A 26,820-nucleotide genomic window follows, 5' to 3' on the forward strand; every position below is an offset into this window, starting at 1 on the left:
CCCCTAAAATAGGTCTAGGAAAGCCAGCATTTAGAATGTTTTATTTCTAATATTATGCTACATATGAAATCTTTCAATATAGAAAAGTAGAAAACTGACCCATTATCTCACTACTCTGCTAATTCTTGTTGACTTTTTTCTTTTAATGAAACACAAATACATCATAAGAAAACTCAAATACTTCAGAAAAACAAACAGTATAAATAAGAAGTAGGAGCTCTCCTTAGTTTGCTCCCAGGTCTTTCTCCAAACATACATCACCAACGAATTCTTGTTTGTCTTTCCAGAAAAAAAAATTATGTGCAATTGTAAATGTTTTTCTTAATGTAACACTATACACAATGTGCTGTGCCTTACTTTTTTATTTTCCTTAAAGATATATCTGGAATCCTTCAATATTACAACCTACAGAACCATTTCTTTTAGCAAAGCTTTATAATATACCATTATAAAGATGTGTCATCATTTAGTTAACCGGCCCCCCATTATTTCCAGAGTTTTGTTATTACAAACTGCTGAACAATATCTTGTACGTACATCTAGAATGTTTTTTGTTTTGTTTTTTTTTACATCTAGAATGTTCTTGCAAGTATATCTTCAGAATAAGTTCCTAGTTGTAGAATTACTAGGAATTATCATGCGATATTCCGAGCTAAAGACCCTTTAATACTCCCCCACCCACTGCAGGTAGAATCAAATCCAAATATCTTTATTACCAAGTTGCCAAGACCTGGCCTGCTTGTCTCTTTAACCTGTCAGTTACTCTTTATCTATAACCTGGGGACACACCAACCTTTTGCCCTACTCTTGCAAACTCCTTTCTTACCCCACGACTTTTGTACTTGCTCACGCTTCTTGTAACTTCCTGCAAGATGTGGCTGCCTCTTTACCACTCTGGTTTCAAATCAAAATCATCTTCTCTGTGAGGCCTAAAAGGACTTAAATGAGCACTTCTATCCCTTTCGTCATACTGATTTTCTTTTTTTCCTTTTTTTTTTTAAGATTTATTTTTGAGAGAGAGAGATAGAGTGTGTACGTGTACAGGCATGGGGGGGCCGGTTAGCAGGCTGGGGAGGGAGGGGCAGAGGGAGAGACAGTCTTTTTTTTTTTTAAGATTTTATTTCTTTATTTGAGACAGAGCACGAGATGGGGGTGGGTCAGAGGGAGAAGCAGACTCCCTGCTGAGCAGGTAGCCCGATGTGGGGCTCAATCCCTGGACCCTGAGATCATGACCGACTGAGCCACTCAGGCACCCCCGGAAGAGACAGTCTTAGGCTAACTCTGCTAAGCCTGGAGTTTGTTTGGGGTCTGGATCCCATGATCCTAAGATCACTCACTACCTGGGCTGAAACCAAGAGTCTGAGGCTTTTTTTTTTTTTTTAAGATTTTATTTATTTATTTGACAGAGACACAGCACAAGAGGGAACACAAGCAGGGGGAGTGGGAGAGGGAGAAGCAGGCTTCCCGTGGAGCAGGGAGCCTGATGCGGGGCTCGATCCCAGGACCCTGAGATCATGACCTGAGCGGAAGGCTGATGCTTAACGCCTGAGCCACCCAGGCGCCCCCATGAGTCTGAGGCTTAACCGACTGTACCACCCAGGCGCCCCTGATTAATTTTCATTCTAGTGCTTCACTCTGTACGAAATTATTTTGTCTTGCCCTCTGAAATGTGAGCTCCAAAAGAGCAAGAGCCCTATCTCTTTTCTTCTCCACTGAGTCTCAAGAGCTCATATCTGGTGAATAAATGGTTAGAGGGTAAATGGGTTTAAAATGACCAAATAGGTGGCCAAATTGCTTTTGGGATGGTCACCGGTTCTTACTGCCACTGGCAGGGCCTGAATACCCTTGGAAGCACTTAGTACTACCAAGCATTTATCATTTTTTGTAGTTGTCCATTTTAAAGGTCAAAAATAGGGACCTATATCCCATGTCAGAGTAATTTTTCTTTAGACATTGTTAAGAACAAATCAGATATTTTAATGTAACCTCATATCCATCTTTGAAAAATAAACAGGCAATAACAACCATTATTTGAGTGAGAAACAGAGTAAATGAGAATGTTTCATATTGGTTGGAAATTGATGTGATGACTCATAAGGGCACTGAATTTGAAAATCAAATCTTTTTAAGACTAAAGACTTATCCTTGCAATATACAGTAAAACGTTTGCTGGAACTTCCCTCCCTTCTTTCGTTTATTTAATCAATCACTCATTCATCTTACAAATATTTATTGATTGCTCACAGGCCTAGGTACTGTAGAAAATCTTTCTCTCTCATCAGACCACACCCATCTTCTAGGTCAATATCACCTGGCCTTTATTTTTAAATTCATTCTGACTTGTACTGCAGAATTATCTAGAATGACAACCCTTAAATGGAGAGACAAGGAAAGTCTATACCTGAAATCTTTTTGGGAGGATCACCTTACAAGTTATTGCTAACCATCAACCAATCTAGCCTTTTAAGTAATATTGTACTGGATTTAAAAAACCCTTTCTTTAATTTCTTGTTATATCTTCCTCCTTTACAGAGATATTTCTCCCAGTTCCCACTTTTCATAGTTTCCAGGCAACCTAACTTTGAATGAAAATACCCTCTCCTAGGACTACAGGTGAGGTGGGAAACTGAGCACCGGCGTAAGGAAGGGAATTTTCTTCTTGGTCCTAATGTCCACCTAATTTTTAAAGCATAGGTTCCTTATTATATGGGGCTTGCAATTACATCCATAAATTAATTATTAGATAACTCCATGTCTCCTATACCTCATTTTTTCCGAACCTGTGGGTAATGAGTGGAGGGACGGCCGGAGTAGAAAATCCTTTTCCTTCTGAGAATAAGGAGGGGTGTAAACAGAAGCTGAGTTCAGGACACTGCTGTGAGACTGGGGTTTCAGTAGGGGTCAACATTGCATTTAGCCTTCTCCTCAACACGATTCTCTTTCACCTACCCGTGAAATATATAAAACGAAATTTTACATATAAATAAAGTTTTTGCATTGGACCAGCTGGTCCAGTTCTCCTATCTAACTTCCTTCCCCACTTTGTCTCAGTTCATTAACTCTACCTCTCCCCGTACCCAAACCCTCCACCTAGCAGCCTCTCTCCCTCTTCCGGCTACTGGTCGCTCTCCACCTCCCATCTCCTCACCCCAGCATCCCCAGCCCGCGAGTGATTGAGGAGATCTGGGGGCTGCCGGGCCCCAGGTTTGCGGGAGTCAAAGCCATAGCTCTGGGGTGGGGGACCCCGAGAGTATGGCGGGGGCAAGAAGGTGGAAAGCGCGTTCCTCTTACCTGTGATCTCAGCACAAATTTGCCTGGAGTTCTCCTGGCGAAAGAGCGGGCAGGTTTCACTGTTTTCTTAAACGCCTACTAGCCAAGCTTGCAGGTCCGCGCGCCCCGCGTCTGCGCCTGGCAAGCCGAAACTACATTCAAAAGGCAAGGCTGGGCTGCCCACGAGGTTGGGATTGGGGATTTTGAATGACCTCGAGGCCTCTTCCTCCTCCTCGTCACCCTTCCGCCACTCCCCTAGTCACCTTCGCTTCAGCAAAACTGCCCCTCAGGGAGAGAGGTCTCGCTTTCTCTCTCTCGCAAAGGGTTAATTTTCTGATCGCACGAGGGGGAGGAGATTTCCCTGTAGACAAGTAAAAAGGGTGATGGACAAACATGCGGGCACTAAGACCGCAAGGCATTCATTTCCTCCGCCGGTGGATGCGGACGCCGGGAGGAGGAGAGCGCCGAAGCGAGGACCTGGGAGCCGTGGCACAGGCAATGCTCGACCCTGGATGTAGCTGAGAGAGGCTGGGAGAGGCCGGCCCACGGACATCAGCCGCGGGGGGAAGACCTAGGGGGGTGGGTGGGGAAAACAGGACAGCATTCGTAATCAAGCGCTTTACAGATTATTTTATTTTGTATAGAGAACACGTAGCGACTCCGAAGATCAGCCCCAATGAACATGTCAGTGTTGACTTTACAAGAATATGAATTCGAAAAGCAGTTCAACGAGAATGAAGCCATCCAGTGGATGCAGGAAAACTGGTAGGTGATGGTTTCGCGTGATACTCTTCCCGGGAGCCCTGCGCGTCTTCCCGCTGTGCCTTAATGTCGGTGTTTTCTGTCTGGGGCGTGAATGGAGCGGTGAATCGCAGGCAGCAGAGAGCTGGTCGCTGAGTTCCCGGGTCTCCCGGGTGCAGGAACCACTGGGGCTGCATGAAGCGCGTGGGTCTGTGAGTGCCCCTGTGTGAACCGTGGCTACACATACATCTTTAACAGATTATATAACATAGAACATACATGAGTGTATAGAGTAGATGTCTGCGCGACACGGAAGGCGGGAGAGATGCTACAGTCCAGATTCCCTACCTGGGCTACCTTCTGATTTTCATCTAGATTTGGGTTTTCTCGCTTGGCCTCCCGCAAGCTGAGTGTGAAAGGCAGTGGAGGAAGGACCCAGGCTTCTGCTCCGTTTAACCCTCTCCCGCCTGCGCTCTCTGGTCCTCGCCCTCTCCCCATCCCTCGTGTCCTTCCTTTCTCCTTGCAGCCCTCCTACTTCACTGCCCTACTCTCTGCTGCTCCCCGGCCGGATTTCTCCTTTCCTGGACCCCTTTCCCCACGCGGATCCCTTTCCGGTTTCATTAAGAGGCGGGGGCGGAGGGGGAGGGGACAATGAAAACAGTAATAAAAATGAATGAATCCGAGCGAGTGGAGCCACGCCATTATTAAGTTTCTGTTTTATGGAAACGCCTTTTGGACACACTCAGTTCTAATTCAGTAGGAAGCTGCTGATTGGAGTTGAGACAGATCAAAAATGCCTCGGTCCGCAGAGTCCTTGGGGGCTCTTCCCCAGACAAACTTCTAATAGGGAAAGAGTTTTGCTTGTTTAGTGTGTTCCCTCCGCCAGTCCTTTTAAAAGTCCCTGTGTGGGAGGCGATCCTGTGTCACCTTGCAATATTTAACAGGGGAGGGTGTGCTCATCTCTCTTCTTCCTTGTAGACCGAGCTGCCGTGGCAGACATGCCGGTCCTCTCCTTAAGCTCGCGTCTGGCGATCAGTAAAGTGCACGCTCAACGCACCCCGGAGCTGGGCAGTGGCCTGCAGCCTCCTAGGTGCTCGATGGGAGGGTCGGGCTGAGGGGCTCTCGGGAGCCAAGGGATCCTGCCCGCCGCCGCGTGCGCGAGCGCGAGCGCGCGTGCCCCGCGCCGTCACGACCTGCCTTCCCTCCCCCCTCTCATCAATGGGAAACCAAAGAGGCGGGCGCGCAGGGGGCCGGGGATGGCTGGTGCTGTAGGAGGGGGTGCCGCGGGCCGGAGCTGCTGGAGGGAGGTTCAACTTCCTTTCCTCCGGTCCCCAGGAGTTGCGACTGACCCCGGGAGGCTTGGCCGCGTTGCCTGCCTCCTCCCGTCCCTCTGGCCCGCCCGAGGCCCGCTGGCGCTTTGCGGCTGTAGCCGGGCCGAGCCCGCCCCCGGCGCGCTGCGCGCGGGCTGGGCCACGCCTGTGGGGGGCGGGTGCGGAGGGCACGACGCACTCACACCCGCTGCGGCTGGACTGGGGACTGCACTGGGTGCGGGGCGTGAGGGGGCCCGAGGGCCGCGTCTGGCCGGAGCCGGAAGCCAGCAGGCGGACGCGATCCGTTCCGAAGCCCTGGAAGTGCGGCGGGCACTTGGGGCGCGGGGCTGGGGCCCCTCCTGGGCCGGCGAGCGCCGAGGGTGGGTCCGGAAGGTGGTGGTACACCTCGAGGCCCGATCCCGTAGGAGTGCAGACATGGAAAGGCCTTTGGCGCTTGGGGAGGCCGACCCCTCCGGGCCCCTGCGGCCTGGGGACCTTCTCCGGAGGCACTTCCTCCTCCCGCCTAGAGGGTGGTGCTGAAGGCGGGGCGGGGGCAGGGGCCCGAGGTCGCGGGCGCTAGGAGCTGCGAGGCGGGCCCCCTGAGCGGCCGGATCTTCTCTGCAGCTGTTTGTCCGGTTCTCTTGCCACACCACTCGAGCCTGTCTTCTTCCCCCATGAGCGCTGTGTGCTGTTTTCTAGTCTCCCTTGTCTTCAACTTGGTGCACCTTTATTGAACCTGCCTTTCTGGAGCCGGCGTCCCCTCGCCGTGGCTGCCCCCATTCACGGTCGGCCAGCCTTCCCTTGCCCCGCCGCGGTCGATAGTGCCTCTTATTTAAACCGGTTGCCTTTTCTCTGAGGCCAGGTAACCGTTTCCCGCCTCTTTTATGCATTCACTCAACAAGTACACAATGAGCCAGGCAGGGCCTCGCCCTCACCAGGACCGAAAATGGCAAAAATGCGCCAAGTTCTTTTCTCCTGTTGAGCTCTCACCACTGTTTTCCATCTAGCTCTTTAGAGACTGTTCTTCTGGCAACATCTTTCCTGGCTTTTATTTATATGCATGAATTTTTACGTGTCCGGCGGTGCCTCCTTCCTTCCAGACCGGCAGCTCTTCAGGGCATGGTTCTTGTCTCATTCGGAGCACGTTGAAGAGAGCTTTGTACATGGCAGATGCTAGGGAAGATGCTTATCCAGTGAGTTAAAATGATTACTGATGCCCATTTTATTGCCAGGTCTACCAGTTAATACCTGAAGTTTAACATATTTGGCCTCCCCCTGAGTTTGAATGCTATGTCATAGGCACGTACTGGGATTTTTCCCTTCCTGACCCTATTTTTTTAGCTTGCCTTTTGCAGTCAAAAAGCTCTACTGGCTGTTTCTCTTTCCTTGTAGGTCTTCCCGACCTTAATTGTCTTGCTTTCTCCTTTTTATCCCCTAACCTAGAGGGGGTGCATCTCTCCCGGTATCCTGGGGTCCCAATTTTCTAAGCCTTCCCCACCAAAATCCCAACAGCAAAAAGTCTCTACCAAGGTGCGTAAGAAAACTATTTTCTCTTTTCTTTCCCTTCTTAACAGGAGTAGGGAGCTCCATAACCCACGGCTTAAACCCTCTTGGGGGCAGGGGAAGTTTAGGAAACCAAAGCTTTACCTTTTCAAAATGGTTTGAAATAGCTTCTGTAGGACAAACACAATATTGTGAAGCAACTACTCTGTCTTTTGAGCAGTCATTTGCACTTGTCCTTAAAAATGTCTTAGGGCCTCAAACAAAGCTTGTTAATTTAGAGAATTATAACTTCTCTCTCAAAAAAGAGCTACATGGTCCTTTGAAGAATTGTGAGAAAGGCCAGGAGTGCTGTTTTGTCAGTATGCTGTCTGTGCGCTCTGTAGCATTATTTAAGAGAACCTTAAATAAGGGTAGTTTATTAGACATAGCCTATATTCCATATTCATTACCTTATTACATATTAATGTTATGGTCCCCTTATTTTGCAGTGGTATTTGTGTAAACACTAAAGTGTTCAACTGTGGCAAGTTTATCAGGTTTATTACTGCCTTAAATGATTAACCCTATACTCATTGTTTTAAACACAGGATAGATACATAGACCTTTTTAATTTTCTAGCAAATAGTTTCATGTATAATAGAGCAGCAATTGAAATGAATGCAAAGTAATATATATATTTCTTGGAGAATCCTCCTGAGATCTCATCTTGAAACTACACGGCAAGTTAAAAATATCTCGGGTAATGTTATCTGGTAAATAGGACTTTATTAGACGAGGTAGAGGTAGAAAAAAATGCGTGCTTTTAGCTCAGTAGCATTTTTGACTTCCAATTTTACACTGAAAAGCCCTATCTGTGATTTTACATTGAAAAGGAAGGCATTTTGTCCCTTAAGGAGACGTCTCACCTTTACCTGTTATGGTCACTAATAGCTGACTTAATTTATAAGTGCTGCTAGCAAGGAAGCGAAATCACATAGTGACTGGTAAGGCAAGGCGACATAAAATTCATTGAGTGAGAAGGGCAGCTGGGCTCTGCCTTCTCTTTCAGCAGCCTGCCAGGTTTGTGCTAACAGCGGTGGATGCTAGTTAATCGCTCCAGTTGTAATTGTCTGGCCAATGATGATTATCTTCTGATGTCGGCTGACAGGGTGTTCACCAATAGGAAAAGAGGAGGCCTGTGCTGACTGCTGTAACATTATGGCTGTGAGGTGACGTCATCACAGGGCTTGCCTAGAACCTCGTGAAGCCCTCCCCTGTTCCCCTCTGGCATCCTTCACGTATCCAGCCTTTCAATGCTTTGTATATTTTTCTGACTTTCTCCATTCCCCCCACCGAGGTATTTATTGGTTATAAGGCTTTTATTGTTTACATTTTGTGTTCTGTATTTTAGGGTCTATAAGATAGTGTAGGAATTTTTAAGATTAAATACTACCCAAGAAAACCTTTTTATCCGCAAATTTGTTCTAAGACAAAAATTAGAAGAAACACTATTTAAAAGGAATTGTACATTGTTATATGTGAGGCTCAGAAAGTAACATGAGGTACAGTTTCTGTATTTAAGAACATTATAAGCCTGACTTAGTATTTTACTTAAAATATAGCATCATAAGGCATGTCAAACTTTTAAAATGCAGGCAGAGTATTAAGCTGTTTCTCCTGTAGTGACAGTTGTTCTGAATCGATCCCTAAAATCCTTGAAATCTGCTATATTCGTTTATAAGAAAAATGGCTGGAGAATAAGTGCAGTCTGCTCTCATGAAACAGGAAAGGCCAGAGTCTCATTTAATCAGTGCCACTACAAATTTGGTCAGCTATCTAGGAAAATACTATGTCCACATAATACTCATGTTTCTTGCCACTTTGGGGAATCACAGTTCATATTAGTCTTAGGATTGAAAAGTCCTAAGTGAGAGGAATTTAGCATGTCATTCAATAAACTTTAAAGAGCACTGGGTTATTGGCCTAATAGCACTAGGTTAAGAATGAGAAGACTGAGAAAATGTGCAGAGAAGAAAAATATGATCTATGTTATGGTGTTAGAAAATGAAATGTTGTGTGGTAACTATGATCTGAACTTTTATGTATCTTTTTAGAAAAGATATGTTTTTGTGCAGTCCTTGGTGTTTTAGGATTCCCAGGGATAATGGAAATTATTTTATGATCATATTATCCATCCCTATATTTGCATTAGTTAGTATATGATGATAAAATTTTTACATAGGGCCTTTTGTTAAATTGAAGGTTGAATTTTGTGAAGAAGGCTTGTTTCTTGTTGCTTTTAATGTTAGATGATGATAATTCTAAAGGTATCAGGATCACATTGTCATTTAACTCCAGTGTCTGAACCCACTCCAGATCTAAGAGTTGCTTTGCATTCTTCTTGAAAGAAGATTCTTTCAAGTTAGACGGTAGAAAAGCTGTGGGGTTGGAGGTGAGGGATGGAGACTTAGAAATACTTAGGAGGGCATAAGATAACCATCTAGTCAGTCTTTAGCCAACAAAGCAAAATGAAGTAGTGTGGCACTATTCAGTTAATTCAAGAATTCATCTTTGCTTCAGTGATCTGGATACTTTAGGTCCAAGTATTTTTTTTTTTCTTTTGAGGATACTTGAAATATGTTTAATAATAGATAACCAACATTCTCTTTTTATTCTTATTTGCATTTACCCTATGCGGAATTTACTCCCAGCCCGTAAGTTTTTGTTTCCTCCGTTTCTTCTGAGATATCTTCTTCTTCTGTGCAACATCCTTTTGTGGTTTAGGAACAACCAGCTCTTTTTCAGTAAGGATCATCTTGGTGTGGCAAGGAGAGCTCATGTATGGGTTAATCCAGCCATGAGCCCTGTAAATTCTGTGCTGCATCTTGGGGACTTTGTTCACCCAGATGTGCTCAATGACCAGAGAGTCTACATCTAAACCCTTAAGTTGAGTATTACTCTCTGCATTTTTAAGCATGTACAGTAAAAATTCAACACTCTTCTTGGGCCACCAGCCCTGTGTCCAGCCCCACTGTTTGGCCTGGGCACACCTACCAACTCCACCATGGTAGCAACAGAATGGCATACACTGCTTCTGCAAGGTGACATCCTTCAGATACTTGGTGGCTTTTTGGATATGCATACCCTTGATGGCCTGGGCAGTTTCACGTGTGTTCTTAAAGTGAACACGCAGATTTGAACCTCTTGATTTGCATGATTTTGTAGGGGTTTCGGGGTCAAGCATTTTCAGAGGTCACCTCAGGCCTCTTAGGGGAAGAGGGGGGGTCCAAGTATTTTCTAACATGAATTACGTAAACATCGTCTCAATGATCCACTTAATTTTTCATGTATGGACATAGGTGAGCTGGGCTGCCCTTTCTTAATAGGAACCAGACAACAGTCCACAAACTTGGCCTTAGCTCTTTGCCCCTACCTGTTCTATCTTCTAGTCCCTACCTTCAAGTCTTCCTCCTCCCATTTACTTTCCACTTATCTTTGTTAAAAGAGCACAGGCATTTACGTAGAGAAGTTACCTATGTATACCACAGATGGATATTTCTATTGATAACCCTAGAAAACCTGAATGAAAATATAATGTGGCTTTTTTTAAAGGTGTTTTATTTATTTATTTGAGAGAGAGAGCACGAGCAGAGGGAGAAGGAGAAGCAGACTCCCCACCAAGCAGGGAGCCGGATGTGGCACTTGATCCCGGGACCCTGAGATCATGACCTGAGCCGAAGGCAGATGCTTAACTGACTGAGCCACTCAGGCACCCTGAAAATATAACATGGCTTTATTGAAATGTTAAAGTTCATAACTTTATCTGTTTTCAGATTGTGTAAACAGGCAGGTACAAATGTGTAACTTTTGGCATAGTTACTCATAGAACTTAAATAGCATCCCTAATTATATTTAACTACCAATCATTTTATTTTAGACATAGATTAGTTCTTTTAAAAAATTATTGTTTTAGAGTAAAAAATGAATTTGTACTTTTAGGCCTGTTGAGCAAAAACCATTCCAAAGCATTGGGTCGGGTAGGTCATCTAAGTTCAAGCTTACATGTTTATTGTGATTCGTTTCTATACTGAGCACTCAAAATTTTTAGTCTTAAGGTTCTTTATCCTAGTATATTGGAATGACAAATATTTTTAGGAAAGTTCATTCTCTGTGAACTTTCTACAATTTAACTTTAAAGCCTGTCTGCACCCCCCCCACCCCCCCCCCCCCGCCAAATGTACAAGTGAAAAAGATTTACACTTACCTTTGCTGAGATGGATAAGACCTGCTGATTACAAGCAATTTTGCTGGATGGACACTCATATAGTTTTCTAATAATTTTATTTCCTCCAGGGGTACCTGGGTGGCTCAGCCGGTTAAGTGCCTGCCTTCGACTCAGATCATGATCCCAGGGTCCTGGGATCGAGTCCCACGTTGGGCTCCCTGCTCAGTGGGGAGTTCGCTTCTCCTCTCCCTCTGCCTGCCACTCTGCCTACTTGTGCTTGCTGTCTCTCTGTATCAAATAAATAAATAAAATCTTTAACAAAAATTTATTTTCTCCACATTTTCATATTTTAGTATTTTTCTTTCTAAAAATTTTATAGCTAATTGCAATATGATTAGGGGAATATCATTGACAATGTATTTTGGGCTGGGGGATCTCACTGTTTTTATTTAGGTTTATGATCACATACTTTCAGTGAAATAGGTATAACCCCATTTCTTAAGGATACATTTCAAATGTTTTAGTTCACCCCTTAACTTTATTAACACCCATCCTTGGAGCTAGTGTTTTGTTTGGTTTTGTTTCTTTAATTGATCGTTTGAGTTCTGAGGCTGAATTTTTTAATTGACTTTTGAATTCATTAACTCTTAATAGATAGTATACATCATTCTTTGAAGATTATGAAAAAAACCCATGAAATGCATGTTTATTATATATTTTTGTTAGGAGAGGTGCAGGCATTTACCTAGAAAAGTACACATGTATACATAAAGACATTAAAGTGACCTTCAAAAAATGAAAACCGATACCCCATTATAGACCATGTGTTTTTTATTTCTTGCTATTCAAAGAGCATCTTACTGAACTGGATATACTTCTAAAATTTGCTGCAAAACAGGTCCCAATTTAATTGATTTTTGTCAATTTTTCATGGAGCCAAACGCAGGGCTTCAACCCAGAACCCCGAGATCAACACCTCAACTGACTGAGCCACCCAGGCGCCCCTTGACTTTTGTCAGTGGTTTTTAAAACTGGTTAAATAATTTGATTTTAAGATTTTATTTTATTTTTCTTATTTGACAGAGAGAGCACAAACAGGGGTAATGGCAGGTAGAGGGAGAGGGAGAAGCAGAAGCAGGCTCCCCACTGAGCAGGGAGCCCTATGTGAGACTTGATCCCAGGACCCTGAGATCATGACCTGAGCTGAAGACAGCCGCTTAACCAACTGAGCCACCCAGGTGCCCCAATAATTTGATTTTAATAAATACTTTAAAACCACAAAAATTGTACGTTTAATTAATTGGATTTATCCCGATCAGTACTTGGATTTATCCTGATGATTAATAAATTTAAAAAATCTTCAATATAGTTAATATTGGCTGAAACCTTCAAGTTTTTTTGTTTTGTTTTTGTTTTTGCCTTGTAAGCCCAGTTGTTCCTTCTATTCGAAAGGTGGTGTTAGTAAAATGTAAAAGCTTTTAAGATACTTGGCCCACTCTAACTGGGGTAATTGACTCATTCAGGTGTAGTGAGTTCAGTGGAATTGAATGCTTTGAAGTTGAGAATTTTATGATCTTGTTTTAGGAGGCTCAGTGGAGAAATAGGGGCTAGTTGAAAAGGTTTACTCCTGAAACTTTTTTTTTTTAAATGTGTGAGATTTCTCTTAAAGTCTTTGGGTGCGTTAAGCATTTAAAAGCTGGACTAGCAGTGGTTATCATTACAATAAAAGGGAAGGAAGCTCAATAAAGGGACTGTAAATATCAATGTCTATGGTTTCTTCTCAGTTTTATGACTTTTTGGCAGACTTAAAGATCTTTAAAAGTGGGGTAGATTTTCTTTATTTTAGAGTAATGATACTAATAGTTGGTACATAATTGTTTACTGATTGCAGGCATTCTTTTTTATTTTTTTTTAAGATTTTATTTATTTATTTGAGAGAGAGCATGAGCAGGAGGGGAGGCAGAGGGAGGAGCAGGCTCCCCACTGAGCAGGGAGCCCTCATTTGAATAGGAATAAATACTCAATCAACAATGCACTCGAACAATTGCAGCATTGTAAACACGGAAGGAACTTGTGATTTTAGTCAAGGATCTCCCAAGTGCTTCTAAGAAATTTTCACTAAGGGATCCTGAACACGTCCGGCCAGGATCTCTACGAAAAACACCTATAAACGTTGTAGTGAACATTAAACTAGATAGATACATAAGCACCTTAATCTTTAAGAAATATTTCCTGAATATTATGTGTTCATCTATCAACACTTTCAGAAGTGGGGAACACCACGTCACCTTTAATGTTGCTTCTCTCATAAACAATTCCAGTTTTGTCGCAAGCGATGACATGCAGATTCGGAACCTTTCTTATAAAGCATGCTTTCTGTTTGCTTCTCTTCCACGAGCCTCATACGTTCAACCTGGTTCTGGAACCCCAGGAATTTGTATCCACCTGGCACTGCCTGTACCCGGTTTTCCTCCCAGTAAACCTCCAGGCAGGTTTTAGTAGCTAGGGTAAATAGTCACCCACTGTTGACAGAAGGGAAAAAAAAAGATGTGTGGGTTGAGGATGTCCCTATTCTTTGAGGTCTGTTCCTGCAGTGTGAAGAACTAAAGTGTATTTTTATTTGTTCTGTTTATGAGTTTTAAATTCTTTATCTCGTTCTACAGAAAGAAATATTATAGGCAAAGACATGAAAGCATTAGAAAGTGTAAGGATACGGGAATAAAACATCTTTAATTCTTATCCAGAGGCATCCGCTGTTCTTTTGCCACATTTCCTTCAGCCTTGTTTCCAAGTTTTTGATATACTTTAGATCATTCAGTGCACACCATTGACAGATTGAGTTCCTTATTACGTGCTGGGGACTGCACTCGGCGCCTTACATTTAATACATCATCTCATTACAACTTTTATGTTTCTTATTTCCCTCTTTACATTATAAACATACCACTAAAACCTCTCCAGAAGTATATTTTCCATATATTTTATTGTTTGGTATTTTTTGAACCTAAATTAATTTAGGTAACCATTGCCTTACTGTTGAACATGTTAAGTGTCTAAGATTTTGCTATTAGAACTAGTCCTCTGATTATCATTGTATATTAATTTTTTACTTATCTGATAATTTCCTTTGTATAAATATAAATTATAGCATGCAGGGGAATTACCTCCTTTTTTTTTTAAGATTTTATTTATCTGACGGAGACACAGCGAGAGAGGGAACACAAGCAGGGGGAGTGGGAGAGGGAGAAGCAGGCTCTCCGCGGAGCAGGGAGCCTGACGCAGGGCTCGGAGCCTGACGCGGGGCTCGATCCCAGGAACCTGGGATCATGACCTGAGCCGAAGGCAGATGCTTAACGACTGAGCCACCCAGGCGCGCCGGGGAATTACCTCTTTTAAGGTTTATAATATTTATAGCTTGGTTGATGTCTAGAAAAGAAGAACCAATTTGCACTCCAGCAAGGAAGGACAGTTTTCATATCCTTCTTAGCGCTGAAGATGATCACATTTTAAAAAACTTTGATAGGGCGCCTGGGTGGCTCAGTGGGTTAAGCGGCTGCCTTCAGCTCAGATCATGATCCTGGGGTCCTGGTATGGAGGCCCCGTGTCAGGCTCCCTGCTCAGCAGGGAGTCTGCTTCTCCCTCTGCCTCTGCTGCTCCCCCTGCTTGTGCACTCTCTCTCTTTCTCTCTCTCTCAAAATAAATAAATAAAATCTTTTAAAAAATAAAAAATAAAAATCTTTGATAAGTTCATGCAAAATGGGATCTCCCATTGCTTTAATTTATATTTATTTGTTTTCTACTGAGATCCAAACAATATATTTGGGTTTATTTTCCATTTGCTTTTGTTTAAGTTCTCTCTACTGACCTTTCCTACTTAGCTGTTATTTGCTTACACTTGGGATATATTAAGGATATTTGCTTTTGTCCAGCATGACAACTTTGCCGTGAATAATTTCTTCTCTAGAGTGACTTCTAGCAACTAGTTTAATATATGAAATAGAAATGTAGTTTCCATCACCCTCTGAATTAAGGGAAACAACTGTGCTTGTCTCTTTATGAATAACCTGTAAGTCAACAGCCCCAGGGAGGAAAGGAGAGAGGAGAGAAAGCCTGGAGACTGGGCTTCAGTGTGGAGAGAGAGGGAGTTGTCTCTTGGACTTCCTGCAAATTTTTAGTGGAATCTACTTTAGCAGGTTGTGAGAATTAGACAATTTATTATACATTAAGTCCTTAGAACAGTGTCTAGGACTGTATATAATTTTTATTATACCTTTATTGTTGTCTGTACCATATATTCTATGGCATCAAAAGGAAAAAGGAGGAATCATAATTAAGTTCCTGTAGAACTGAAGTAACCCCAAATGGCTGTGCAGTCAGTTCTCCAAATATGACACAAAGGCCCATTACGCAGGAGCCATGACCAACAGATAGGCATTGAGGGGAAAAAACAAGAAAAAGAAAAAGTATGACATTCGACTTTGCTGTCAAGAAATCTATAATTTGCAAGATCCCAACAAGAGAACATATTGTTAATGTAAATGTGGTTTAAAAAAGAGTGTGGGGGCCAAACTCTACCATGAACGTTTGGAGCATTTTCAGAAGCTATGCTTTATCTTTCATCACATGTAACAAATGGTGTGAAATCGAGGCATTCCTGGGAATAGATGCTGATTACTAATTTATTTCCTATAAAACACCTGAGATTATCTCATTTAATAATTTATTCAGCAAGAGTGTGATAGTGTCTCTATTGTGTTACATACACTAAAGGTAAAATCACTATATCCATAAGTGAAACGATAATGGCTGAAAATTTTGGAGTTATGAACTTCCAAGTTTGTGCTTCAAAGTAAGGCTTTGGTCATTGCTCAAAGATATGTATATATATATGTGTGTGTGTATATATATGTATATATATATATTTAATTTCAATGAAAGAAGCATGGCTGTGTGGTTTCTTAGTTTCTTAGGGAGCATCACACATCGGTTTTCTCTTATGTACCGGAATCGCGGTGAGCTTGTAGTGGGGAAACTAAAGTGGAGTCCTTTCTTTAAGGTTCCCAATTTTCTCATTCTTGAGACAAGGAAGTCCATTCGGGGTTCCCAGGGGATGGGGGAGCTTTTCGTCCACATGCTTATTCCTTCCTCTCTTAGCTCCTGTTGGAGGTCCTTGAGAGCACATGACTGCCTGTTGACCCTCAAGCTGGACCTAGGCATTCGGAGGATCCTTATCCCCTCCCTTGGTTTTGAGATGTATGTTCTTCCCATTGTTCCCAGACTAGAAGCCACTTCAAGGACGCATCCTTGAGAGAGTACTGTGTTATAGAGACCATCTGGACTATATACGGGACTGAGCCCCGTGAAGGCCTTTGTAGCAACTCTTTAAGATTCCGGCGGGCAGGTGTAGAGATCAGCTCGTGTTGTGGTCTCTGAAGACAAACCCTGTATGTAAATTCCCTTGCTTATTAAAACTGCCACGTACAAGTCTGGCCTCTTCCTTCAGTCTCCATGCACAGGGGACCAGTTTCGAATTTCACCTGGAGAACTTCTGAGGTTACAAACCCACAGCTCCCCATCCAGGCCTGGAGTTTGCATGGCAGTGGGCAGCTTGCACCCCTCTTTATGATGGCAGCATAGGTGAAGTGTGCCATGCCATTAGAGGTGTTTTATATCTAATCTCTAAGCTAATAAATACTTAAGTTGTAAGTGGACTGTCCCCCTAGGCCCATATCAACTGTAGAGAAATTCTTCTTTCAGACCTAGTGTTGTAGATACTTGGAATTTGTGGTTTTAACAGTAGCAGTTGTAACATGGAAAATGACCCAAAGGTCCAGGAAATGAAGCATTTTTAAAAATTTTTCTGAGGTCAAATTTGAGAAGCATTTATTTGTCAGAGCAGTTATGCTGGACTTTCTCTTATTGTCCTTTAGGTAGGAATTTTCATGAAGTGTAGAAATTCTGCACTCATGAAAAACGGCCCCACGAAGGGGTATAACACTTAGTACTGACATGAAAGTAGGAGATGAGTAAGAGGTCTAGGGACATCGTGATGCTTAATCAGAAAACACAGATAGTTTCATGGAATTTTCTACATTATAGGAGTGTGCTTCAAACTTTTTGCTCATATCCTTCTAAAAGAAGTTTCAAAATCTATGTACTGCCTGACACATTTAAATTTTTTCATTATAAGCTGAATTAATTTCTTAACAGAGATAGAATAAATAAGATGAGGATTAGCTAGTTAAAATAAATATTTAATGATGTGCGGACAGATTTACCTACTTTATTGAATAATGCACAGTGAATCTGAAATTCCATAAACATTTTTATCAATGCTTTTATTCAATCGATGGCTTCAAAAAACATGTCACATTCCACAATAAAAGAATCAATGGCACTAATCTATATGGCTTCTGTTCGTTAAGAATTCAGAACATCTCAATGTATCTTAAACTATGTTATCTTGACTTCAGAGAAGATAATAGATAGAATTTCCATGTGTGTTGTGTTCATTAGGACTACTTTCCTAACAGGATAAAGCAGTTTCTTTTTTAACTTGGTCGTCTACTATCAGAACCTGAGGACTTTCTTAAGAAGCCGCCTTCCACTGGGGGTGGCTCCGATTGTTGAAGGCTGTTCTACATATTGACCTGAAAGTTGTGTCCCTCCGTTATTCCTCCATTAGTCCTAGTGCGGACTCTACCTGTATTTCATTCCCACTTCCACATGCCCATCGTGTATGCATTTGAAAATTGCTATTACGCCCTCTCTAGGCTTTCTTTTCTAAGCCATTTCTCGTATATTATTTGCAGCCCAGTGGTAATCCACATGGACACATCTAAAAAATAAAAAATTAGGACCCCCCCCCATGCTTTTGGTTTGGACAATTCAATGTGACCGACTAGGAAACTGCTAATAAATTTTGTAAAGCTTGGTACATATATATTAAAATGAGCAAGTCTGCATTAGAGAATAATGGTGGGGGAGGAGGGAATTATAATTTTAATCTACTGGAAGGTCAGCCTTGTGGTCCTTTGGAACATTACAAACCTCCTATTGTACATATGACATTCTGGAAATTTTAAGGACTCTTATCAGAGAACCACCAGGGTTATCTTGAGTTATAGTGGTTTTCAATTACTGCTCATGCATTCGCATTTGCAGAAATCCTTTTTTGAACCTGTATGTTGCGATTGCTGATACTGTATGTGGTGACATCATTTTGGTTGGTACTTGGTTCTTCTCTAGTTCTTTGTAATTATTGAGTTCTTTTTCTACTGATGAGGGTAGTTTGGGGTAAAAAAAAAAATCAAGAACCGTGCTGTGTCCTTGAACAGGACCTAAAACAGGTATTTTGGCGAGACTCATTTAGAGGAGGTGGTTTCTCTTCAGAATACACACGAACAGGCTTCTTGTCAGAGATTCAGAATGAGTATGTCAGTATGAGTATGGAGGTGCCCAGGTGCCGTGAAAAGTATTCCCAGGTAATTGTTAGACTTGCCTTAGCGAGTACTGCTCTGTATGATGCTGATTCCATCATACATTTTTTGGGTTTGTCTTCTCAGACCATTGATTTCACAGACTGAACTTCCCATCTGCCCTACTTCCTTTGTTGCCTGCTTCGGGACAGGATATCACTTTTTTCGACACCCTTGTCTCCCTCCCCTTCCTCCTCACCGCTAATTCATAAGTCCTGCGTGATCTGGCCCTCAGTTCATTTCTTTTGGCTCATGGCCATTGCCACTGTTCTCCTTCAAGGCCCCCACCTTGCTTTTTGTCTCCTCACTCACTTTCCTCCCTCTATTGTCTCCCTAGTCTTTCAGCACGAAGTCACAGATCCCATCCTGTCGCTCCTGCCCTACAAACCTCCGGTGGTTCCCCACTGTCTGTATGACAAGTCCAAATTGTTTTGGTTGGTTTGAAAGGTCATTTAAAATCTGGCTCCAAAGCACCTTCCTAGTGTTATCTATTGAAGTAGCCCTCAACCCAGGCTCTCTATTCAAATGCAAATTAAAAATCCTTTTTCCTCCCCACCCATCAAAATCCACTGGGTCTTCCTTTGTGGTTTGCAGGCACTCCTTGACTCATCAATCGATGAGTATTTTTTTCTTCTAGCTTTGAAATCGGTGCCTATCACAGAATTTGGCACCTAGTTGCACTCTATGTGTGTTAAATGGACAAATACATATTTGTATGGATACTCAAGCCTATTCATTCACTTTCATATGTATCTGATTTATCATCCAGTACACTTTATATTGTCCTTAAGTGAATCATGGGACACTGTCCAGTGCCTTATTGAAACAATAATAAACATACGTATTCTCTTCTTCTAATTTTATTTTTAAGAGGAAAAGGTATTAATTTATCATGACTAATTTTTAGTGGAACTGTGCTTATTGTTGGGGATTATTAGTTCTTTCCTAGACACTCAAACCATCTAATCAGAAAGAAGTCAAAAGACTTACCTACAATGAGGGGTGGGTAGGCCTGTATGCACAAGGAACAAAGATCAGGAAGAAAATAATACCCAAATGGCAAAAGATAGTTGTATCAAGATGGTAAAATGGTAGTTATTTCTCCTTTTGCTCTTCTAGTTTTCTATAATCTTTTTTCTGTCATATTCTGAGTATGTGTGGGTGGTGTGATTATGCATGTGGTCTTACTTTTCCATTTTTTTTGCACTAACTATAACGTATTTACTGTTTTTATAATAAAAGTTGCATTTTACAATGGTGTATTTGATATCAGGTAACAAACACTTTTTTTAAACTAATGCATTTTTAAATAAACACTTAAAAAGGCAACATAGTTAAACAGAAACACAGTTTGTGGACATTGAACTGCACAATCTTCCTTCAGTAAATTTTCTCAGATTAAGGTAGAGATGAGCCATACTATTGATGTTACAATAAATTTCTTCTACTTTCTCCAACTGTAAATTATACAGTTTGATTATTTTTTAGTAGGAAGGGGTTGTCCATCTTTAAGCGGGGCGGGGTGCTGGGGAGCAGAGATAAAAGACATTAATTTGACTTTAACATTACAACTTTTATACATGGGCTTCCGGAATGTTACCTAATAGGGCAAAATTTCCCCAGGGACAAGAGTCATCTAATTTAATAGAGATAAAAGATTAAACATAAACCTGTCCCTAGAGAGAAAAAAATGAATAGGATAATTGGCTCAGGGACCTTGTGGCATCTGGAACAGATGCTGTACACATACCTGGAATTCATCATTAACAAATACTTCCAGAATTGCAGAATGCCTGGAAAGATCGTATCTCCTTTGAAGGAGCTGGAAGGATTTTGTTTTTCTCTGAAATGAAGGGTTAGTCCGGAGGCCATGCTGTGTAGATCCAGAGAACCTGGCGTGTCTTTATCTGGTGCGAAGTCCCAGGGATGAGGTTAAGAAGAGGGTGACAGAGCTTTTTTACAGGACTGCTTTGTAGAGATCCTATCAGTCTTGGGCATGGCTTTAAACTCTTGCTTCTTCTGGACTTCCTCTTAGAAAAAGATGGGGGATCTCCATTTGAATACAGGAAAAGTAGTATTTTGTTTTGTTTTTATGTTACCAGTGTTTAGGAAGAGCTGCCATTCCATGTTAGTCTTTTCCTCTCCATTGTCTCAGCCAGCAAACAGAAGGCACAGGAGAGAGGAAAGGGAGGTTGGAGGAGAATGGTTCCAAATCATATGGGATACAGTTTTTAAAGATCTCTGTAAATGATCTGATGATCTTTTGGTCCTATCATTTCTGTAAATTTAGAAAAAGTTCTGCTCTTAAGCTATAGACAACTTAAGTATTCTTTCTGGATGAAAAAAAAAACAAAAACCAACAATAGGTAGAAATGTCCTAGAGGAGGAAAAAAGAATATTAAGTACTAAGGAAAATATTGGATATTTACTATGTTTCAGGTTTATTAGACTTGATTATTTTTAAGAATGTTATTTCCTCAAAAGATATTTTTTCTTGCAGTAAATTTAAAAATTTAATCTACTAAACATTTGTAACTTTCTTTTTGTCACCTAAGAAGAAAATGTATATTTATCTCCTTTCAGGTAATTTATTTTTAAGGAAGTCTTCTCCTACTATAGAAATTTATTTTTTAAAAATTTTGAAAACCACCCCCAGATAAAGCATACATAGTTTCATATTCTAGAGCAACGTGCTTATATCAGCCTAATATCCAAATTACAATTTACTAAGCATAAAATGTTCTGACTAGCACAATCTCTGTGGATATGTAGATGCAGTTCCTGCCAGGAGAGAGTAAGGGCTATATGACTGTATTTGACTTTTTAAAACATTAAAACAAAATTTTTCACATTACACACTTTTTTTTAAAAGATTTTTTATTTATTTATTTGACAGAGCCAGAGAGTACAGGCAAGGGGGAAGGGTAGAGAGAGAGGCAGACTCCCCACTGAGCAGGGAGCCCGATGCGGGGCTCAATCCCAGGACCCTGGGATCATGACCTGAGCCCAAGGCAGGCGCTTAACCGATTGAGCCACCCAGGTGGCCCTCACATTATACACTTTTGGTGAACTTAAACATTCAGACAAATTTTTGCATACTGTACATGCTTGATAAATATTTACATTTATTTTGAAAATAAGCTTTAATTTTAATGCTGTATAATACGAACATTGTGGTGATTTAAAAAGTAAACCTCTACTAATTATTGGGCTTTTTTTTTTTTAATTGAACAAATGTTGATACTAATCTCTTCTTTAGTTCTGCTGTGACAAGTAAGAAGTGGTCAGTGCACTGTAACTGATGGCTAGGCTCAGATGGTGGATGTTATTTCATGTGAGTAATTCAGGCAAACCAGACAGCTGTTTTTCAGAACTGGCATTGCCTAGATGAAATAATATTCACAGTGGAAAACTACGCGAAACAAAGTGGGAAAAAAAAAAAAGATTACCATGGTTTTGAGAATTCTATCATGGCTAAAGAATCGCATGGGTGGCCTTAGAGATCTAAGAGTTCATCATCTGACTTACTTTCTGTGGATATTTCTTCCCCACAAAGCAGTTGGTGTCCGGAGGTCCCTTTTTTTCTCAGGGATGTTGGAGGGACGAGGTGTCAGGGCTGAGAAGCCGGTAAATTGTGCTTGTCCTCCCTTCCCACAGTGGAGGACAGAAAATGACAAAACGTGGTGCAACTGGATGCCCCTTCCAGGATTAAATTTCACTTAGTGGAAAGAATACATAGGCTCTTTCTTCCATTTATAATTTGTCATATGTAGATGGGCTGTAATAGATTGAAGCTGTTTTCCTTAGGTAGCTACAGTATAACAGCTCTGACTGTCTTTTTTTATATGCAAAGTCTAGGATATTTGGAATATAGTAGCTTTCCCAGAGTATCCTATAAATTATGTTTTCATTGATCTGGGGCCAGACCATCAATAGCTCGCCAATTGTCTTTAGAAGTCAGCTTAAATTGGGCTTCTGGGTGGCTCAGTTGGTTAAGCGTCTGCCTTCGGCTCAGGTCATAATCCCAGGGTCCTGGGATGGAGCCCCACGTCTCTGGGCTCCCTGCTCCACTGGGAGCCTTCTTCTGCTTCTCCCTCTACCCCTCCCCCCTGCTTGTGCACGTGCTCTCTCTCTTTTCTCTGTTAAATAAATAAAAATTTTTTTAAAAAAAGAAGTTAGCTTAAATTGTTTTTCATGTGAAGATGAACGGTAACACTTGTTTTCTCATGAGTTCAGCTGAGTTTAAAGGTTTACTGTTTCTACTGTCCTTCCTGAAATTGATGTATATATTGTTTTGCTTTATCAATTTAATTGTATGCACACAGAGGCCTAGAATTATGGAGATATACTTAGGACCTTTATTTTTTTCCTGACAATTTTACTTATGTAGAGAGTATTAGGATTTGTTTTGATAATCAAAGACATGTACTGTCACAGAAATATTTTGTAAAAGCAATAAACTTCACTCAGTTGTAGTTTCTTCTTTCAGTGGATAGGCCTGGAGCAAGTAAGTTTTAAATAACATTGTAGAAAATTTAAGAAACCACAGATAAGCAAGAATAAGAAAATAAATGTTACCTTGAGATAAACACTAACATTTTGGTGCAAATCTTTTTAAAACTCTTTCTTTCTGTCCATTTCTGTTTTTCTTTTTAACAAAAATATTATCATAGAGCTCATACCATATTTTTCTGTAACCTGACTTTTTTTTCTTAATATAGAATGGACATTATTCCATGTTGTTAAATACTTCCCTCACCTAATTGTAATTGAGAGAATTATGCTTCTTTATTGTGATGTTCCAGTTAACATGTGAAAAGCTTGAGGAAACACATGCCATTCTTTTTAATCAGTGTATTATTTTTTGTCATTTTTAGAAGGAAAAAGGAAGCTAGGTAGCTTTATTTTTTTTTTTAAGATTTTATTTATTTATTTGGGGGGGGAGAGAGAGCGCGCACGTGCACAAGCGGGGTGAGGAGCAGAGGGAGAAGCAGACTCCCTGATAAGCAGGGAGCCAGATGCACGACTCCATCTCGGGACTCTGGTATCATGACCTGAGCCAAAGGCAGATGCTTAACCGGCTGAGCCACCCAGGCGTCCCAAAAGTTCGTAGCTTTAAAAGAGGAAAAGTAAACACTGAATAATATTATTAAGATGCTTTTAACTTTGGCCAGTAGAATAAAAGCATAATACATTTCAGATTATATCCTTCCACAGATTATGTCCTCTTTGGGCAATGCTCATCAGTTTGCTATGCAAAATATACCCGCCAACCAAGGAATTGTGTTGAGATGCTTTCAAACTCTAACAGCATAATTAACTGTGGCTTAAAACATAAAACATTTAACTATTTCATATAAGAGGAAGTCTGATTGGAAGCCTCTGCAGTTGTTTAGTGGTTTAATAATGCATCAGTGGTCCAGGTTCTATCTGAGTTTTTGTCTTGCCATCCTTAATGTATCAGCAGTGTTTTCTTTGTGGTCACAGGATGGCTGCCATTTCACCAAGCATCTGTCCTCACTACAGCTTTCTAAGCAAAAGGGAAGGGGCAGCAGCAAAGTGCCTTCTTTCAGTTCTCTTCTTTGATAAGGAGAAGCCTCCGAGACAACTTGCTCTTAATAAGCTTATATAAGGATTGGCTTCTATTGCTATAACGACATCTCATTGGCCAGGCCTGGGTCACGTGCCTCACTCTTGGCCATTCACTGGCAAAGAGGACTGTGATGGTTTTGCCCACCCTTCAGACTGTTGACAAAGAGACTAATGCCTCGAGGTGCTCATTCCAGTCTTGATTTGTCTCAGGGCTGGGCACATGGCCTTCCAAACAATATCAGGTTAAGTTTTCTGTTAGCAAAGGAGAAAACTGGGTTGGCTGTTACAGTATCCTCCCCCATGCTAGTACAAGAACTTCAATCTAATAAGACAGAAAAGATTTAAGGCTTTAATAAAACTCATTTTGGTACTTTTTACATGACTTCTCACAAACAGAATGGTCTTATTAAAAAGTGGACACATTGGGGGCGCCTGGGTGGCTCAGTCTTTAAGCGTCTGCCTTCGGCTCAGGTCATGATCCCAGGGTCCTGGGATCCAGACCCGCATCGGGCTCCCTGCTCCGCGGGAAGCCTGCTTCTCCCTCTCCCACTCCCCCTGCTTGTGTTCCCTCTCTCACTATGTCTCTCTCTGTCAAATAAATAAATAAAATCTTAAAAAAAAAAAAGTGGACACATTGGGACGCCTGGGTGGCTCAGTCGGTTGAGTGTGAATCTTGATTTCTGCTCAGGTTGTGATCTCAGGGTCGTGAGATCGAGCCCCCCACCCCGACCCTGCCCGTGTCAGGCTTAATGCTCAGTTCGGAGTCTGCTTGAGATGCTCTCTCTCCCTCTCCCTCACCCTCTGCCCCTCACCCCAGCTCGTGCTCTCACCCTCTAAATAAACAAAAAAATAAATAAATAAAATCTTAAAAAAAAGCAGACACATTGACTTATTCATGGTGATATTAAATGTAAATTATCGTGTGAATTACTCCTTGATCTCTAAAGATAAAGATTAAAATACTAATCTTCTAATGGAAGTATAAGAATAATTCCCAAAGTACCAACAAATGAATAGTTCTCCATGTTACTTGACATGTCAGAGTCTTGAAACTTGACCCAACATTGACAAAGTACTGGGATCATTGATATCAGCATGTGTCAGTCAACTTTAGTTACTCAGTATGTAAACTCAACGCAGATCTTACCTGAACATTCAAAGCAAGGCAATGCTTTGGAGACAGTTGTTAGTGTCTCTGTTGGATCAAATAGAATGTACTAGTTAATAGTAACATCGTACAGAGAGATGATACAGTCTGACTCTAGGGCCAGACCACCTGGGCTTGAATCCTTCCTTATTCAGCCACTTAGTAGCTCTATAGTGGTGAGAAGTTATATATCTTCTCTAAACCTTAGTATCCTTATTTTTAAAATGTGTAATACTGGGGCGCCTGCATGGCTCAGTCGATAAGTGTCTGCCTTCGCCTCAGGTCATAATCCCAGAGCCCCACATCAGGCTCCCTGCTCCGAAGCGGGAAGCCTGCTTCTCCCTCTCCCACTCCCCCTGCTTGTGTTCTTTCTCTTGCTGTGTCTCTCTCTGTCAAATAAATAAATAAAATCTTTAAAATAAATAAATAAAGTTAAATGTGTAATATTGATCCGATAGAGTTGTTGCATTGATTAAATGAATTAATGTATATAAAGCATTCACTAACAATAAATACGTTTTAGTTATGCTGTTATCATTGAATGTTAAATGTGTCAGTATTTAACATTTTACACAGTACATTCACATGATTTCATGGTCCCCTTGCTGCAACCCCAAGATTTAGGAATTTTCATCCCCATGCAAGAACAATATACTTTTATGGCCCAATCATGTATGAGCCCAACAATGATTATTTCTTTTTAGTTTGTTAATTATAAATTTTACTTAAAGTATAAGCAGAAATTACAATATACGTGGAATATACACATTCTTAGATTATATGGTCCATAAGGTCACATTAGAAGTACAGAGAAGGGAAAGGAATGACTGGTTAATAGACAACAAGTATCCTAGAAGTTAATTTTACTCAGTAGAAATAATGATGTTCATTTACTGCATTGAATTTTGGGGATTGACCTAAATGCATGGATATGCTAGCTCTAGGGTGAAAGAGTAAAAATATAGGTAAAGATCGTGGTATATTATGTGATAGTTTCCTGTGCTTTAAATCTATCCTATGCCTGTAGATTTTACACCTGTGACTGCTGATAGGTCTAATACAGGGAAAGCAGATCCAGTCTGGTGAACATGTGTTGACACTAGAAATACTCAGTTCAGAGCAGGAGGGAACTGAACGTCAACAGAAAACTCTCACTAAGTCCAATCTGATTCAATAGGGCCACAGGCAGAAAGAGATACCATCTGAACTCTTAATTTTTTCTTTTGATTCATATTCAAGAGGAATAGCATTCTTCATTATGAAGATATGTGTTTAAAATGGCTGAATGGGGGGGGCGCCTGGGTGGCTCAGTTGGTTATATGTCTGCCTTTGGCTTAGGTCATAATCCCGGGGTCCTGGGATGGAGCCCCACATTGGGCTCCTTGCTCAGCAGGAGCCTGCTTCTCCCTCTGCCTGCCGCTCCCCCTGCGCTTCTCTCTCGCTCTCTGTCAAATAGATAAATAAAACTCTTAAAAATAAATAAATAAAATAAAATGGCTGAATGGGGGGGCACCTGGGTGGCTCAGCTGGTTAAGCCTCTGACTTATGGCTCAGGTCATGATCCCAGAGTCCTGG

At 41.5% G+C, this 26,820-nt stretch overlaps 1 protein-coding gene across 1 annotated transcript in view; it reads left to right on the forward strand.

Annotated features, from left to right (window-relative positions):
• Nucleotides 1–3,897: 3,897 nt before the first annotated feature.
• Nucleotides 3,898–26,820, forward strand: part of ELOVL6 (ELOVL fatty acid elongase 6) — a 138,662-nt gene continuing 115,739 nt past the window's right edge. The window contains exon 1 of the mRNA XM_028121304.2: nt 3,898–4,035. Coding sequence (XP_027977105.1) covers nt 3,947–4,035 — 89 coding nt within the window. The 5' untranslated portion in view covers nt 3,898–3,946. The remainder of the gene's footprint in view (nt 4,036–26,820) is intronic.

Source organism: Eumetopias jubatus, unplaced genomic scaffold (assembly GCF_037043125.1).
Source record: "Eumetopias jubatus isolate StellerSeaLion01/CBP00866 unplaced genomic scaffold, mEumJub1_p1.0 scaffold_2, whole genome shotgun sequence".
NCBI classification, from domain to species: domain Eukaryota; kingdom Metazoa; phylum Chordata; class Mammalia; order Carnivora; family Otariidae; genus Eumetopias; species Eumetopias jubatus.